The sequence below is a fragment of the Sitophilus oryzae genome, unplaced genomic scaffold (assembly GCF_002938485.1).
Source record: "Sitophilus oryzae breed Bouriz unplaced genomic scaffold, Soryzae_2.0 scaffold_127_pilon_pilon, whole genome shotgun sequence".
NCBI classification, from domain to species: domain Eukaryota; kingdom Metazoa; phylum Arthropoda; class Insecta; order Coleoptera; family Curculionidae; genus Sitophilus; species Sitophilus oryzae.
Genome location: NW_022145926.1, coordinates 392,300 through 410,807, shown reverse-complemented (window position 1 = coordinate 410,807; position 18,508 = coordinate 392,300). Strand labels below are relative to the sequence as shown.

General features: G+C 32.4%; 1 protein-coding gene across 1 annotated transcript in view; it reads left to right on the top strand.

Annotated features, from left to right (window-relative positions):
* LOC115874420 (potassium voltage-gated channel protein eag-like) overlaps positions 1–18,508 on the top strand; it is a 35,722-nt gene that overhangs the window by 635 nt on the left and 16,579 nt on the right. Inside the window, exons 3-6 of the mRNA XM_030889584.1 lie at positions 9,371–9,622; positions 11,476–11,744; positions 13,877–14,031; positions 17,905–18,104. Of these exons, the coding sequence (XP_030745444.1) occupies positions 9,371–9,622; positions 11,476–11,744; positions 13,877–14,031; positions 17,905–18,104 (876 nt within the window). The remainder of the gene's footprint in view (positions 1–9,370; positions 9,623–11,475; positions 11,745–13,876; positions 14,032–17,904; positions 18,105–18,508) is intronic.

Sequence of the window (18,508 nt, the reverse complement as noted above, 5' to 3'; positions counted from 1 at the left end):
CCGTTTATTAAGTACCGTATGATCGAAAAAAAAACGGCGTCCAGTTGGCTGAGAAATGAACATCGAAGACATTTCCCATATAAATTTACATATAAAATGACAGCGATCTTCATTCCATAGCCATCGCTAACGCCGTTTTTTCTCGATCATACGGTATTATACCGTAACTCTGTCTTTTTGAATAGTTGGATAGAAAATGACGATCGCTAACATTTTCCATATAAATTTATGTATAAAATGACAGCGTTCTTCATTTCTTAGCCATCGCTGACGCCGATGAAGATTATATTGTATTATCTTATTAAGGCAAAGAAGGCAATGATTTTGGGTAAAAATATTTCGTAGTATACAGGGTGTCCAAAACTCTAGGATGACCATGGGTATCAATATGTTAAAAATAGCCTTTGAAGTATAAAAGATAATAGGTTACTTCGGATTTTTCTTATTATCGATTTTGAACAATCCTCGAAATGTGCGGCTATTTTTCAAACTATTTATCATTTTTCATATATGTACTAAAAATGTTTACTATGTTCTTAGTTTACACCCCATACCTGTAATTTGCAGATAATAAGTAACTATCCTCTTTTTTTGTAAACAAATGGCACAGTATTACTTTCTTTTTAGCATCTTACATATTACATATTGTAATTTTTTTATATGTTCTCTAAATTATAAGAAAATGCATTTTCTTATAATTTAGAGAACATATTATAAAGACAAATGGTATAATGCAATTTTATAGGCAAATAAATAATGTGCATCGGATTCGTGTAAAACATACAGGGTGTTCCATTTATACAGTGGCGCAACTATCGATGAGCCGTGTGTGCGAAGCACATGGGCCCGGGCCTCATTCCCATATCTATAACATGCTATTGCGAATCAAGCAGAATCGGGCGATCCCGAACTAAGTTCTTATCTATCACATGTCTTCTTAACTACTTAACTAGCACACGCTATCGCGAAAATAACTTATTACTTTACACTTGTTCTTGTGCAATTTTGTAGCTGTTTTTTCCTTTTTATTTTACAAAATAAAAATAACTGGAAATATGTGATTTTTCATTAGAGCATTAAATTTGATAAAAAAGGAAATTTGCTGTATTGTCACTGGATTTCTGTACCATCGAATAGAAATAGAACTAAGCTAATTGTAGCATCAAAAAGAGCATGAAAAATTATACTGGCCAAACTAGTTAACTCAAAATCACAAAAACTCTAGTTACCTAATGGTTGTATTAAGGGGACGATAAGGCAGCTGAGTTACGAGAGGTGCCCGAAACTGCCACTTTTTTAGGCAATTATTTCAATAGAAAAAGAAGTTACTCGTACAATAGACATTGGTAATATTGTGTCAACTTTCGCCCATGCTAAAGCAAGGAAAAAATAATTTTAACATGTTCATGTTCCTATTTACATTGTTTATTTTAATTTAGTTAGTTTTGTTTTTGTTTTTTGTTTTGTTTTTATTTATTTTTTTTATTTATTTGATATTTTATATGTTTTGGGTTACATATTCTGTGTTGCTGCACACAGGCCCGTGAGTCTGTTGTTATGCCACTGCATTTATATTAAACAAGTTATTGTCGTTTACAGCTAGTAATTTTTTATGACAAATTTTTTTAGATACTCTGTATAAGGTAGTGTCATTTTTATTATTGCAGTACATAATTTAGTAAATAGAAAAGCTTCAGTACAATATAATTGGTTTTAAAAACTTAAATACGCCTATATAGGGAAATGAAGCATTAAAATTGTTTAAGATTAAAGTGCGGTAAACCTTAATCAAATTTACCTTTATTTTAATCGTATAAGCTTAAAATGTAATAATATACAGGGTGTTCCTTTTAAAATGATACAACTTTGACATTTTTGTTTATTTGGGACACTATAGTATGTAAAACTATTTTTAAATCGTAGCTCTAATAGTCCTTCAACAAACCCAAAACTTACTATTTGTAAAAACCTAATCATTTGGCTACACTACTCCGTGTCGAATGAGTTGTAAAAAATATATAATGAAATTAGATTTATTTTAAAAAACAAAAGCAGAAGGTTTATTAAAAACTTTCGTAATATTACTTTTTGGGTAATATTTTTAAATATTTATTAAAATTTAGTTTGAGATCAATCTAATAATTTTATTATCAGCCATCCAGTATTGATTAATTTGTAGCTATAGCGATGGATACAATCCCTTTTGATTAGACGAAGTTACACAATTTCGGATTTACTCACGCTGAATAGTTTCAGAGATACAGCATCTTTGATTAGAGGATTTGTGTACTTCAATATATCGAAATACATAGTATACGATCTTGTTCTGTGAATTAATATGTACAAACGTTGTTTATCTGTAAATTTTGTTGAAACCGTCTAATACAAAGAACAAGGAAGGAATATCAACTAAACTTCTGCCAACGTGATGGAACTTTATTATGGCTGACTTATTTTTTTAAGAATCTGTGGCAATCTATTTTATTTGAGCACAGTTAATTTGATTAAATACGGTATAATTACTGACTAGAGAATTTTTTTACTATTATTTAGGTGTAACTATTTTTGAAGTCTTGTTTGACGATTCACAATAATTTCACTATAATTCAAGTCTTGACACAATATCTTTCAATAATTTTAGGCTTTGTCAAAACCAATTATAAAATAAAAACGAGAAATAATATAATGAAAGTCAAAAAAGCCCAAAAAATTGGCAAAAATTCAAATTATATTCAAACGTAAAATAATATCTTGAAATAATGAATCTCATGACTTCTCCTATTTCATGTATATAAATTAGTTTTAGAGTCCTTCTTTAGTCTTTTTACTCAGCAGATAAAATAATAACATCGTGTGTAGTGTTATTACCTGTAAGTACGATATACCGGGTGCGTCTCAAAAGTGGCTCACCTCTATAACTTTATTATATTTTCAGATAAAAAAAACGATTTGGTATGTTAGTATAAGCTTTGGTATAAGACATAAATTAGCAATTATTGACGTATTCAATTGTTTGGTTTGGTTTGGTTGGTTTGATCTCGGTTTCACCGGAAATTTTTTGACATTTTTGTATATGGTTTATTTGAAATTGTAACTTGCGGATTATAACGACAATTTGACTCGAAATATCTAGTATGTGGTACCAAATTATTTGTAAAAAATACTCTTTTCAAATATGTTGATGAACCACCCTTGTTCCATTTAAAAAAATTAAGATATGTTTAAAAATACGACTTAGGTATATTTTAACCGGCCAGGACAAGACACGAAAAACATTAGACGATCAAATCTATTTTTCCAAGGCGTCTTAATTAATTATTAGTTTAGTTTTAACACAGTCATGGCACTCTAGATTGAAATTTAAAATACGATTTTTTTAACTGAAAATATCAAAAGTTGAAATATGATAAGTTATTCTATTCAAAGTGTCATTTTCTATCGAATAAAGTAAAAAAAATACGGAGGGTGCCATTTAAAAATTAAAAGTTGTAGTCATTTCCGGTGAAACAGGAAGTGGCCAAAAACAATTGAATACGTCAATCAATGCTAATTTATGCCATATACTAACAAGTCTCGTTTTTTTTATCTGAAAAAATATAAAAGTTATAGGGGTGAGCCACTTTTGGAGACGCCCCCGGTATACAAAATTAAACGTGAAAAACTCTAGAAAGAAATATTTAAAATAAAACAAAATTCCATTTATACACATTAAGAATATTGCCTCAAAAATGTTAAAATTAAAGTAATTTACTTGTATATAGCTAGAGCTCAATATTCCCATACCTGCATAAAATACTGTCGATATGAACAGCGGCACAAATACGGTGCATTCATTCCCAGTTAAATCGATAAAATAAACTATATAAGTTTCGAAACAAATCTGTTGGGTCTCGAAGTTTGTTAAATACAAAACTAGCTTTTTCAAAGTGTTCATTCCTGAATAGTGAAGTGGTTTTTTAAGCTATAGTGGTTGATTCACGGCGATGATAGGTTATGCGTTTATGGAATACCGCTAATGTTATTTTTTGGAAATTTGTATTTTTGCAAAAAGGCACCTGCTCTATCTGTCTGAATTATTTTCAGTGTTATAGTGTTGCCACTTCATACTAAAATTGGTAGCGTCTTTGTTATATTAAATACTAAACCCGGTATATTTCATTTTTCGAAACTACTTAGTTACAAAAGCATGATCTTAAATAAAATATTAGTTAAATCATAAATTCGGTGTATTGAAAGCTAAAATTTGGTTTATAGATTAAGCCCGTGGTTACATTGGATGCGTGTCCGTGCGTTTTTGTGGTCGTACGTGCTCGGACGTGCACGCAGCAAAAAACAAACAAATGGTATCTACGCAGGCGGTTACATTGCATCGGAGTTTACGCGTCCGTGCACGTACGTCAATTTCGGTTGGTCGGATGAAAACAAACTGGTTTGTTTTTTTAATACGTGCACGTCCGAACGTTGGAATTTTTATATCTCTAGGCCCAATACATTTGAATATAAAATACCGAAAAATTTGAATATTTTTTAAAATAATAATTAAAATTAATTAATTTGAAAAAATTAATTAATAAGCCTGGTATTCACCAGGTTTATTTTTATTTAGGATATATTAATGTTGCTGGAAACAGTCTGAAATATTCAAAAAACTTGACCGGTTGCTGTTTTAATTCACGAAATATTTTACATAATATTCATTTTCTTCCCCTTTACTTGCATATAAATCATTTGCCCAACATTTTCTTCTGTTCATAAGTAGTTATTTTAACATTAAATCCTCAGACAGCATCAAAGTAGTGGCGTCCGTTTTGACAAACTCGACACACAAGACACCATGAACGCGCATCTAATGTAACCACTAAAATAAAATAGTCGTGCGAGTAAATTCCGTCATAGCTCGCACGTATAAAAAAACGCACGGACCCGCGTTCAATGTAACCGCGGGCTAAAGGAGGGCGCGCACTGCATCGGATCGGACCAAATACGTTTAAAATAAAGTATACGGAGGGTACCGCTTAAATTCCTGTCCCGATGTTGAAGGATGGCTATAGAATTTCAATGCATTTCCTACATAAGTCTATCCTTGTATTGTAGGAGGTTTGACTAAACAAGGATGAACCTATGTCTTGAAACATTCGACTCGATTTTCTGTCCTCCTTCAATACTGGGACGTAAATCCTCTCATTGCTTGGGGAGGCCGTTGTATATATTATTTAAACGTATTTGGATCGGACCGACCAGCAAAAGCGACTGCGACCATCGTACATATAGACGGCGCCGGCGTCCACTAAAACATTTCGGCCTGTAGAGGCCAGATTCCTACCTCTACCTATCTACGATAGTCGAGTCACCGCCTTCGCCGTTTCTCGCCGGACTGGTACCGATTCAGTGCGCGTACACCTTAAAGCTCCGCGCGCACTGAATAGGTATCGGCGAGAGCGAGCGACACATAATTTTCAGTTTACGTTGAAATAAATGTAAGCCCGCGCACCGCATATCGGTGCGCCCGGTGCGCTCGGTGAGCTTCGAGCTATCGGCAGTACTCGCGCCATCAGGCGAAGTCAGAGAATGCATGGGAAGGGGCGAATAGTCTACGCCGAGCGACTGGTTTTAGTGGAGCGGTTTTACATTAAACATATCCGATGAATTATTAATCGAAAGTGTACCATATCATACTTAATATGCGGTTATTTATAAAAATTTCTTACAAGCACGTAACCTATATTGTTTACTACACTTATTCAATAACTGACTTCGAAAACCTTCCGATTAAACCCATTTATTTCTCATCTCGTTTTGATTATCTCACATTATTTTGAAAATCGAATTTAAATATCGTCAAAAAACTTATCATATTATTTAATTTTTGGTTTGTTTTGACGTTAGTAATAACAGCTGATAAATAGTCATCCTATGTTACTATGTTGATCGCTCCGTAAAAGGTTCAAATAGAGAAAATAATATTTATGTTTGAATAAAATATTTGTACATATATCTACCGTATGATAGAAAAAAACGGCGTCCAGTTGGATGGGAAATGACGATTGATGACATTTCCTATATAAATTTACATATAAAATGGCACCGACCTTCATTTCATGGTCATCGCTGATGCCGTTCCTTTTCGATAATACGGTACTATAAAAACTATTTATATTTTTTCTTTGTTCAATTTTCTTTGACTTTTTTATTATATTTTAAGTTTTTAATATCTTGGTTTTAAGTTAGTAGTGAATAAAACGAAACTTGTGTTTACATTTTGTTTAACGATTGACGTTTCGACTAATTTTAATTCGGTCTTCTTTAGAATCTATAATATACCTACAATACAATTTTATCACTAACAATGTGTTTAATATATAATTTTTTCTTACCACAAACGTAGAAAATTATTTATACGTATATTATAGATTCTGAAGAAGACCGAATTAAAATTGGTCGAAACGTCAATCATTAAACAAAATGTAAACACAAGTTTGGTTTTATTTACTACTGACTTAAAACAAAGTTTTAAAAACTTAAAATAAAAGCTATATATAAATGTTTGTAATGACACTTATTTAGATTAAAAAACTAAAAATAGAAGTTTTATTTGACTATTTTTCATATCTAGCTTTGTTTTTAAAGAACAAATTAAACCCTTTTGAGTTATACCAAATTTGTTAAAATCGGTCAAGCTAAGAGTCATGTAGTATATTTTATCTCCATCTTCCACTCTATTTCACTAATTTTATGTGGTTTGTTAAGATCTAAATATATTAATGTGTGTTTGGTTAAGATCTAAATAATATCAATTTCCATCATAAAGCATAAAATATAAAAAGTTGCATAAAAATATAAATAGTAATAATACTTTATAATTTTTTGAAATGCCGAAAAGTACTGAAATGCCGAAGAGTGAATTTGACTAAATCTGAATAAACTTCTCCTCGTCTATGCTCAAATTTATGCTGGTGACGTACTCTCGACCGTCGATCATGCGACTCCAGTGCGCGGCTACAATCGACTTTCCGACCGGTCGTGCCGCTCGCGCCTCTCGCACCGCTCGCACCGCTCGCTCTCGCCGATACCTATTCAGTGCGCGCGGAGCTTAAGGGTAGTCGGCATGTTTGATCTGTCTAAATCGACCAATTAGATATCAAACAGTGTGGTAAAAAAATACTTATTTCTGTTTGTTATAAAATCGCTCAAATCATTGTTATTTTAAATTCAAGCCTATGTATACTATTTAGAATATCGAAACACAAATTATTTTTTAACGATATGTATAGCATGTTTCTATACCTAAACCCTACTATGAAAAATATTCAAACTTGCAAAGTATTAATCGGAGTTTACTGAGACTTTTGATTTTTTAAATAATATACATAAAGCTTCATTCCGAACCTGGAAATCAGTGAAATAAATTAGTAGTTTCAATTAGCCGTAGAAGTTTGTTCACCTAATTTTAGTGTAAGCATTCAGAATGTAATAATTAGTGGGAGTAATTTTCAATTAGTGGAAAAAGTTAACAAACCATTGACTTTTCCACTAATTATACTTCAAAATTTGTGAGGAATGTCATTTTGGCCTTTGATTATCACCCGTCAAGAAAAATTTTGGTTAGAAATCAAAAGTTTATTGTTTTATAAGCTAAATATTATGCTTTCTCATGGATACAACAGACTACCGCAAGCTGTTGCTAGGATATTTTATTAATTTTAAATGTGTTTTTTGGACATTGTGAATGATCGTAAACTAAAAAGTATAAAGTGTAATTGAAGCCACTAATTTATTCCACTAATTCAGATGTTCTGAATGAAGCTTAACATTTTATTTTAAAAAGCTGATTTTAAAATAAAAAGAATCTGAGCAATTTTATAACAAACTTGAATAAGTAATTTTTTGCTCTCCCTGTGTAAATCTAATCGTTGATTTAGGCACATCAAATATTATATGTCGAGTTTCGTTAACTTATAACCAAAATTTCAACTTAAAAATGTTTATTTTATGATTTTACCAAGCTATTCAAGATTATGTTTTTGTCAATTTTACACTGTTTATTTTTTATCTCGAAAACTGTTAGATATGTATACAGGGTCGCTGATATGTATGGAAACGGTCGATTATTGGGCAAGGTATAAGAGGTCCGACAAAAAGTTAAATACAAAAGTTATAAGGTTTTTAAATGCCTAACATATTGTAATAAATTTAAGTATACAGGGTCGGTCATAAAGTCGTGGCACCTCCAATATACATTTTTTTTAAATGGAACCCCCTGTATACTATTGGGTATTTCAATTCTTCCTTCAATTTTAAGCAAAAATTGTAATACACATAATGTACCTAAATCCAACCGTTTCCGAGATATCGAGTTTTGGTTTTGAAATGTTAAACAAAAATTTTGTAACTTCCAGATTTGATATAATCTCGTTTTATACATCTATAAATGTTAACTAGAAAACTAATGTCAAATACTCTTAAGTATCACAGTGTCGTCAGAATTGCATCGTGAAATAAAACCAAACACATCGAAATTAATTAAATCAAATTGTTTAAGTGATATTTTCAAAAGTCAGTAACTCGGAAACGGTTGGTTTGAGGTACGTTGTGTGTATTTCTATTTTTGCCTAGAACTGAAGGAGGAATTGAAATATGGCAATAATATACAGGGGTTCCGTTTAAAAAAAATGAAGCTTTGATGTGCCACTACTGAATGACCGACCCTGTATACTTAAATTTTTTACCCATTCATATCAGCGACCTTGTAGGTAAATACAGGGTGTCCCAGAAATAAGTGCAAGTATTTTAAGGGGTGGTATATCTCCATAAAAGAAACATATTATCTCTTTATCATTTTTCAAATAAGTCCAAAATAACGGAGTTATTTTATTTTGAAAATTTCCAAAAAAAATAAAAATTTTTGCTAAAATTTTTGAGAACCACTGGATCTTTTCTGGATTTTCTTTCTTGTAAATTTAATCTAATACCTATGTTGCCATATTATCAAGAAATTATGTCTTTTATTTTAAAACTAAAAAAATTCCAAAAATTTTTTCAAAAAATTTCGAATTTTCAATTTTTTTTTCGCGAAAAAAACTTCATAGGCGTGTTTCTGGGGTTGAACTATACTACCAGTTAAAATTCTTGCACTTATTTCTGGGACGGATGTTCCATTTAAAATAGCAAAGATGCTACTACTTTTAATACAAGGTGGCACAGTAACTCTCAAAATAATTTAGATAGATGGAGCAGGTGTCTTTATATAAAAATCTAAATTTTCAAAAAATCCTATCACCGGTTTTCCGAAAATATTTAACGTACCATGGCCGCGAATCACTCTGTATACTACGGTTTGATTTGGTTTTGATTGATTCTAGTTTGGTTTTAGGTTCCTTACAATGTAGCATTTAAGAATAAGACGTCAGAAGACGTTTCTCTGCTGGTTGTGGACTCAATTGTCGATGTGATATTCTTTATTGACATAGTTCTTAATTTTCACACGACCTTCGTCGGCCCCGGAGGCGAGGTCGTGTCAGATCCCAAGGTCATCAGGATGAACTACCTTAAGAGTTGGTTCATCATCGATCTACTCAGCTGTCTGCCCTACGACGTGTTTAATGCTTTCGATCATGATGAAGACGTAAGTGACACATTATTTTTGGAATAACGTTGATTGAAAGAATTGGAAAGATACGCAACCTAATGGGCAAATTTATAACAAGGCTGATTTAATTTCATTTTTCGTCTCAAGTGCTGTACGGTGGAGTCTCTACTCGTTCTGCGGCCAACGCATAAAACATTTTAAAATAAAAAATATTTTATATGTACTGAATATTTCATATGATCGAAAAAAGTCGTTTAGTTGGCTTGGAAATGATAACTATTGACATTTACCATAATATTTTTCATATGAAATAACAGCGATCTTCATTTCCAAGCCAACTATGACGCCACCCATTTTTAATCATATAATATTACGAGTATATTAAATTGTTTAATGATAGAAAATCCGTATTATTAACGTACTGTTCCGAAAATCCGTAATTCTACGGATTAATCCGGCACCTGCCTAATTATTCTGGCAACATTGTCTCCGGCAGCCACCCACTCTGAAGACTGAAAGCAGAACTACGGTACAGTATTATTTATCCGCTGCGCTGTAAACGACTATCAGCATGCAGTGGCACAGAACTGAACTAAATTTCAGATACTAAGGGCTGGCAAAGGTTAGTCGTGGGTCAAGATTTCCGTATGTAAGAAGAGTACAATGCGTTTATAATGTACTGAATAGAGGGAGAACAGTAAACACGCCAAACGTATGAAATATACTGAGAAAATGCGCACATTACTAAGAGACGTGGAAGGGGATAAAGCATATTTGTCGCAGTGACCGGTCGACCCAATCAGTACCTCTGTCGTAATTAAAATTCCAGGGAAAGGTGTACATCATGCGCTCAGCTTCACGATTTAATTACGTCTCGTGATACGTTATTTGTTTATTTATTAACGAGTCGTTGTAATTTTCCCTATAGCTTGAAAAATTTTAAGTGCAAGCTAGAAACACTGGAATTGAGTTGGTGTTCGACAGTGGTCGCGCTATTAGAACTCTAAATTCAAAAATCGATATCTCGAAATCTACTAGAAATAATTGATTGTACTTTTTTCAAAAACTTTCTTAATATTTCTGCTGTATTTTCTTTGTAGACAGTATGTGAAAATCTTTATCAATAAAAAAATTACACGATTGCTGAAAATTGCTATGCTGTAAATGGATGGGTTGTTTACAATTTTTGAATGAAAAAAAAATCTTATCGAATTTTTCTTATGTAAACATATTGTAAGATATCCGATCTTCAAAATAAAAAAAGTTTCAATATCTAAAGTGGTTCTTGAGTTATGGCGTGTTATGTGTTTAAAAGTTGAGTTTTTAAATTATCGCGATTACTGACGTTTTCTCGTCAAAAAAATGACACCCTAACGATATCCTTATAATTCCATTTCAGTTGCTCAGAGACATGTCTAATGATTTTATCTAGTTATCTTTTCGAAAAAAAGTCTTTTAAAAATAAGCGGTTTGCGATCGTGATTTTACTTCACTTGACAGGGAAAGGCGTACCGGCAACGCCGCAACAGCACACATGTAAATGCCGACCCAAAAGTAACAGTTGCCAGCACGGTATGTAACGCCAGCTACATCTCGGACATGTTTTGTACCACGAAATCGCCCATAAGGTTGCGCATCTTCTTATTTCTTCAATCGACGGTAATAATATATTTTGCTCTATTTTAACACTTTAAGTTGTTTCAAAACTTTATGGTAGATGTTTTATGTATTTGTTTTCGATCTGGTGTGCTTCTTCAAAGATATTTGCTCACAGTATAGCATACCAGTACTCAATTATCGCAGTATTATCGCTTTTTAGCAAAACGGTTTAGGTACCTTTTTTTTCAAAGTGGTTTTATAAAGTTAGTTAATATTTTTTTTTATCTAAGGGCATCGGAAGTTTATTTAGTGCTCTAAAAGTAGTGAGGCTTCTGCGATTAGGAAGGGTAGTACGAAAACTGGATCGGTACTTAGAATACGGAGCTGCCATGCTGATCCTTCTTCTGTGTTTCTATATGCTGGTAGCTCATTGGCTCGCGTGTATATGGTACTCAATAGGAAGATCTGACGCGGACAACGGAGTTCAGTACAGTTGGCTGTGGAAATTAGCGAATATTACCCAAAGTCCGTATTCGTACGTTTGGGCTAATGACTCAAGGTAAATAAGTTTTGATTTATTAATAAAAATATTGGTAGATAAACTTAAATTGCTTGCCTATTAATTTGCAATTAATAGGCAATCTAATAGATACGTATAACAAAAGTGCTAATATCTAAGTCAAATAGATTAATGGAAGAACATTTCAGTACAAAACGAAAAGAACTAAGATATACGAACTATAGATCATATCAAATAAAGGTTTAGTCGCGTGATCACCGGCACAGCGTTATACACTTTTAAAAATTTTCTTTTAATCAAAATATTTTAGGAAACAAAAGTAAATTAATTATAAATATATAAACAGTTATTATTTACATCAACAAAACTCACCTGCTTAACAGCACTTACGAAACATAAAGAGCCATTACTACCGCTTTCCCGTTCAGAATATTCTAATAAGGTTGCTACGACTATTAAGTCATTTTTTACACTTCGCACTAAAAGAGGTTCTAAAAAGAACAATGTTCGACTGCAAAATCTGGTAGTAAAAACGTTTAATCACAACAAAATTCACTTAAACCAAAAACTCGTAATACAAAACTATAGTTTAAAAACGAGTGTCAGGAAATAAATAAATAAATGTCACAACTTGACATTTTTTACAGCAGAGCTACCACCTGAATCCTCAGCTGGAAATTTAAATTCCAGTTAGTCAGCCCGGCGCAGAATATGTCTATGGTTGGCAACAATGAATTTAAAAATCGCGCCCTCGATTACGTAACTAAAAGTTTAATTGGTATCGTTATATACAGGGTGAGTTTTAAGTAAGATTCTTAAAAAAACATATTTCTTGATAATATGGCAACATAGGTAATAGATTCAATTTACAAGAAAGAACACTCAGAAGAGATCCACTGGTTCTCAGAATTTAAGCAAAACATACATATATATTTTTAAAATTTTTAAATTTAAATAACTCGGTTATTTTGGACTTATTTGAAAAACGGTAAAGAAAAAGTATGTTTCTTTTATCGAGATCTAATAGCTCTGGAAATATTTGCACTTATTTAAGACTCGCCCTGTATATATAAAGAAGAAAATGAAAAATAACGATGCAGACATAACAGTGGTCTTACTAGATATTAAATTCATTAAAGCATACAGCACCCAAACTCATTTTTATTACTAATAGAACTTTACATTCAACTTTCAAACAAATTTTATACAAATACTGAAAACAACTCCACTGTCATTATTAGTTATGATTTCCCCAATCAAAAACAAGGTCAACGTCTGCTTTATTCAAATAACTTTTTGAATATAACGATTTTCCTTATTATAAAATGTTGCCTTATATCGTATAATTCGTTAAACTTTAACCAGTTCACCTGTTTTAATATGCATTCCCTTAGAAAATTAATAGCTTCATTATAACTCGTCTACTACGGTACAACTCTTTTCAATTTAAAACTGAAAATGCGCTGCTTAAAAATGCAGCTTCTTGTCGAGTGCATTTACACAAATTGCTGAATAGAGCTATATTACACAAAAATAATAATCTTGTTACTTTAAAATAAAACAAATTTTTTTTATAATAATTTTACTGTTATAAACGACAGCGAGCAATAACTGAATAAAGTTGAAAAACTAATATCTATTTTTTAATAGCCGTTCTTTAAAAGTTAGTTATGTTAATTTTTATAAAAAGGAAAAATACCTAACGAACTGTTTTAGAATGGAAAATAATGTCTACACCTTAAAAAGAAATTTGTCTTTATCACCACTGGAAGAAAATCAGCTTGTCAGTGGTATTTTACTAATAAAACAAATTTGCCTACCAGACAAAAAATGCTTAACTTTTGATTAGGTATATCTCCGTCTTCAGAAGAGTCATAAAAATAAACAGAACAAAGAAAAACATATTTATCATTTCTAAATACAAATACTGAAGAACAATTTTTGTAGGCGAAAAGCCAAAATTTTTTTCAAAAAAAAATTTTGAAAATTATGAATTCATGAAAATCAACTTCACTCTGAAATTAAATTAACGTATATTAGCAGCTATAGTGTTCATATTTATTTGTGTTACCAAACTCACACGTCAAGGACTGAAATCAAGTAGAAGTGGATCATACATTGTTCAATTATGAAAATGAGATCTAAGCGCTTATTAGTAATGTTTCTTACAGTACTCCGGAGTTGATCAATGGACCTTCAAGGAAGACCATGTACGTCACCGCATTATATTTCACCATGACTTGTATGACGTCGGTAGGCTTTGGCAACGTCGCAGCCGAGACTGACAACGAAAGAATTTTCACTATTTGCATGATGATTATCGCTGGTAAGTTATATTTGTGTTTTTTTATATAAAATTAGCAGGTTATAAATGTGTTATTAACTAAAAAACAAAAAAAAAATTGGAACGATATATTTCTTTATAAATCTTGCAATGTTGGTATACAGTGTGAGTCTTTAAAGTGGAATAAATTCATCGTATCAAACACAGAACTTAAACAAAATGCTTGAACATGTCAATTATTATTTTAAGTTGCTCATATTTTTACATAAAAAATATGTCTACAGAAAGCAGACATTATTACATAAAACTGTGATTGATATAACAAGCTGATATATGTAATTTATTCCAATTTAGAGGCTTGCGCTGTATAACATATTTCACAAGTGTCAATATCTTCAGGGCTGGTAGATCTCGATAAAAGAAACTTTTCTCTTTACCGTTTTACAAGAAATCCCAAAATAATCGGGATATTTTATTTGAAAAATAAAAAAAGGCGAAATTTTAGCGAAAAATCAATTTTTTGAAATTTTTGAAATTTATAAATTTTGATAACTGGAATTTTTCTGGGTTTTCGTCTTTCTATTAGATATTATGTTTTAGTGATGTGTCGGTATTTGAGTAACGCGATTTTGGAGCGGTATTTTTTTAACGTCGTTTCGCGCTCCACAACGAATCAGGAACCTGTTATTGAAGAACGACGATCATAATGATGACAAAATTATAAATTATTTATAATCGCTCTTGAAGTTAGCTTGAACCGTAGTAACCGCATAACGACGTGTTTAGCTCCAGCCGTCGCGATTTCGTCGGTCGCCAAGAGGAATAACTGGCAATGGTATGTACGTAGCGTCGCGCGTCTTCGCTCCAGCCGTTGCGCTCCTAGAGCCGTAGTTCCGCCTGTCGGGAACAGAAGTAACTGGTAACTGCTGTAATTGATTATCGACGCTGGACCTCGGCGGCGACGTAACTTCGCTCCAGCCGTCGCGCTTCTAGAGCTGTAGTTCCGTCTGTCGCGGGCAGAACTAACTGGTCCCTGCTGTAACTAGCTATCGACGCTCGACCTTGGCGGCGACGTACTTCGTTCCAGCAGTCGCTGGAGCGCTTCTAGGGTTCCGGTTTTGCCTGTCGCGATTTGGTCGGTTACTATTGGCGTTGGTGCTCCCGTCGCTACGTTACTTTCGAAATAGCGATTTTTGGTATGTACTAGGCAAGTTATAAAATAGCTTTGTTTGAAAGATGAAACGCAAAAGCAAATAAAATAAAATAAAAATATTTTATTTGCTTTTATACATTTATATAAGTTTTATTGATTATATCTATTTTTAAGGTTAGATTAGGCCAATAAACATTTTTTTTTGACAGTGGTTTTGATTTTCTTCCTGATTTTAACATTAAATATATTATATTACAATACACATAAATATGAGCCGTTGATTTTATTTAAACGAAAATTGATGGAAAATAACAAGGAATGTCATCGTTTTTGGAAAATGAGTGGCGGATAGTTACATTGGTCTACAAATATAGATAAGTTAGATATATTTTTAGCGGGGACCGCGACACTTTGGAATTCGGAACCTCGGTTACAAAATCGCGGTATTTTGTCGCGGTATTTTTCCGGAACGGTCGCTATTGTAACGCGACTCATGTGGAACCGGTATGCGGTATTCCCATCACTATTATGTTTTGCAACTAAAAATTTTAAAAAATCGATTTTTTTTAAAATGCCAAATTTTAGATATTAAATTTATTATTAATAGACATGTTTCTAGGGTCAAAATATAGTAAATCTCTCCAAACCAAACCAAACCTCTAAAAATATTTGCACTTTTTAAAAGCACCTTGTATAGATTTAAAAGCGACTTTATAAAGAAATAGTGGTTTCTGTAAACATAATTATCATCATCATTACATTACACATTCACTATCATTAGGAAGGATTAAAACATCTGTGGCGGAGAGACGATTAATTTTTTTATTGTTAAAAGCGGCCATGCCAGTTATACTGACTTACTGGCTCCGTTTATTATTTTCGTTAAGGTATGGAAAAATACCGTATGATCGAATAAAAACGGCGTCAGCGATGGTTATGAAATGACGATCGATGACATTTCCCATATAATATGACAGCGATGTTCATTTCATAGCCATCGCTGACGCTGTTTTTATTCGATAATACGATATATGTTGTTTGTTATGAAATGTGTTTTGATGTTTCTAACATATTTAAAAGAAACTCGTAAAGTCTGTCCAACGAGAGAATTCATCGTAGTGACAGTTATTTTCTGTCAATTTAATTCATAACTAAATTGTATTTTATATAATTTTTTGGGTGTTACCTGTCCAAATTTTCCCTGAACAGGCTTTATAATGTAATGGTTGTTATTTAATTTAAACGAAAATGTTAATGTTGTGCCTGTAAGTTGGTGGAAGGCAATTTAAATATTTTCCTAAAACAAAACAAGCTAAGGAAATTTTTAAAACGTTTTAATTTTTCTTTTAATTAATATTTTATTATCTCACAATTCTGTAGGGAACAGAATATTTTTAAATAGACATTTTATGGCATTCTAGGTATAATAAAATTTAGGAATTAAAAAACATATTAGAATTTTTGAAAATAAAACTCTATCCTTGAATATAATAAGCGCAAATGCATGTTAAATTATTTGATGGTTCTCCCTTATTCTTAATGCACACTACAATTTGTATAGTAATATTTCGAATATTTTGGTTACTTCATTGTTAGTTTGTGAACAATTATTGTTTAGGTTTTATAACAATCTTTTTAATAATTTTATAATAAAGCAAGCGCTTGGAAAAAAGGATTAACCTAGATGGATTATAGTTTCCACCTTTCAATATGAATTAAATCATTAAAAATGCGCTACTTCTAAGCATTTTAACAATTTAGAGCTTCATAAAGGCAGCATAATAATCTAAGAGCTAGTAACGTTCTTAGGGAGAATTTTTGTGTATTTTTTAAAATAATTTTAAAAATTGTTTGTATTTAGTAATTATTACTAGGAAGTAGCCTTACTAGCTAGTACTTAGAATTAGAACTAATAATTAGGACTAGAACTAATAATAGAACTAATAATTAGTCCAATCCTGTCGTGTTAATCTACACCTAAAATTCCAAACACACGTGCTTTTATTAAGGTTTCATTAAAGTTTGCAGAACTTCAGCATTTTCCATAAAATATTGAGCAATTTGTTACAAAACTATATAAATTTTATATCACTGTAATCACAAAACTTCAATCTATTTCCGTATTGTAACGGTATTTTAAATTGTGTTTTATTTTCGAGAAAATTTAGTCCAAACATAAGGAACATTTTGTTGATGTTTGACCATCAAAATCTTAAAAATAAAGAAGTTGTCTAAAAATATGCTACAATACGGATATAATATAATCCTTTATTTTTAATTTCCTTCTTCATTTGTGTAAAAATACCTAGCCAGTTTTACGTAAAACGCTAAATGCCTAACGCTTATTTTGCTACTTTTTCGGACTAGTGAAATTGACTCTTAACTAAGAAGGCTACGACAAATCTGTGATGTGAAAAACGCATCTTTGTAGCTCTACATATAAACGGGAAACCCCGCAAAACACGAAAATAGGACACCCTGTAATCAAGTAAATATTTCAACCATTCACCGGAACATAAACAACGGAACAGTCGAGCTTCACTCCGTTTTTATTATGCGTTTTCAATTCGGCTTCGTCGCTATCCCTACACGTCCTGCCAACACTCCCGCGGGACAAGCGGGGCTTACGACACCCAGAGGACTCTCCCTGCGTAGCCTATTTTCATCGCCTACCGTTAATAAAGCCCGCTGAAAATGGCCCGCGCGAAAATTGGCCAGCGTAATGAGGATTAAAATTCTAATTGCTTACGTCCGGTTTTCAGCGCTGCTCTACGCCACCATTTTCGGCCATGTCACTACGATTATCCAGCAAATGACCTCGGCCACGGCCAAGTATCACGACATGCTCAACAACGTGCGGGAGTTTATGAAGCTGCACGAGGTCCCTAAGGCCCTATCGGAGAGGGTGATGGACTACGTTGTATCAACGTGGGCAATGACCAAAGGCTTGGACCAGGATAAGGTGTGTATAATATTATTTAAATGTAGCTCAATCTTCAGTCTGGCGATCTGCCATTTTATACATTCAGATGGAGAAAACAGCATCCTTTAATACGCGTCAATCCACAATACGCGTCGTTATACAGGGTGGTCCGAACTGTATTCCGGAAACTTCGGCAACATATTCTGCAGATAAAAATAAGTAAAAAAGTTCGTATAAATGTATATCTTAAAATACTTAGTTTCGGAGATACAGGGTGCAGAAGTTTTATTTTTAAATTATTTTTTTTTATAATTTATGAAGTAACGTCAATATTTTCATGAAAATTGGTATCTGGGAGTTTTTTGACATGAGAAATTTAATGTTGATGTCAATATGACTCCTATTTCTAGAGGGCGTCACCTACATATTTTTAACTGGTTTAA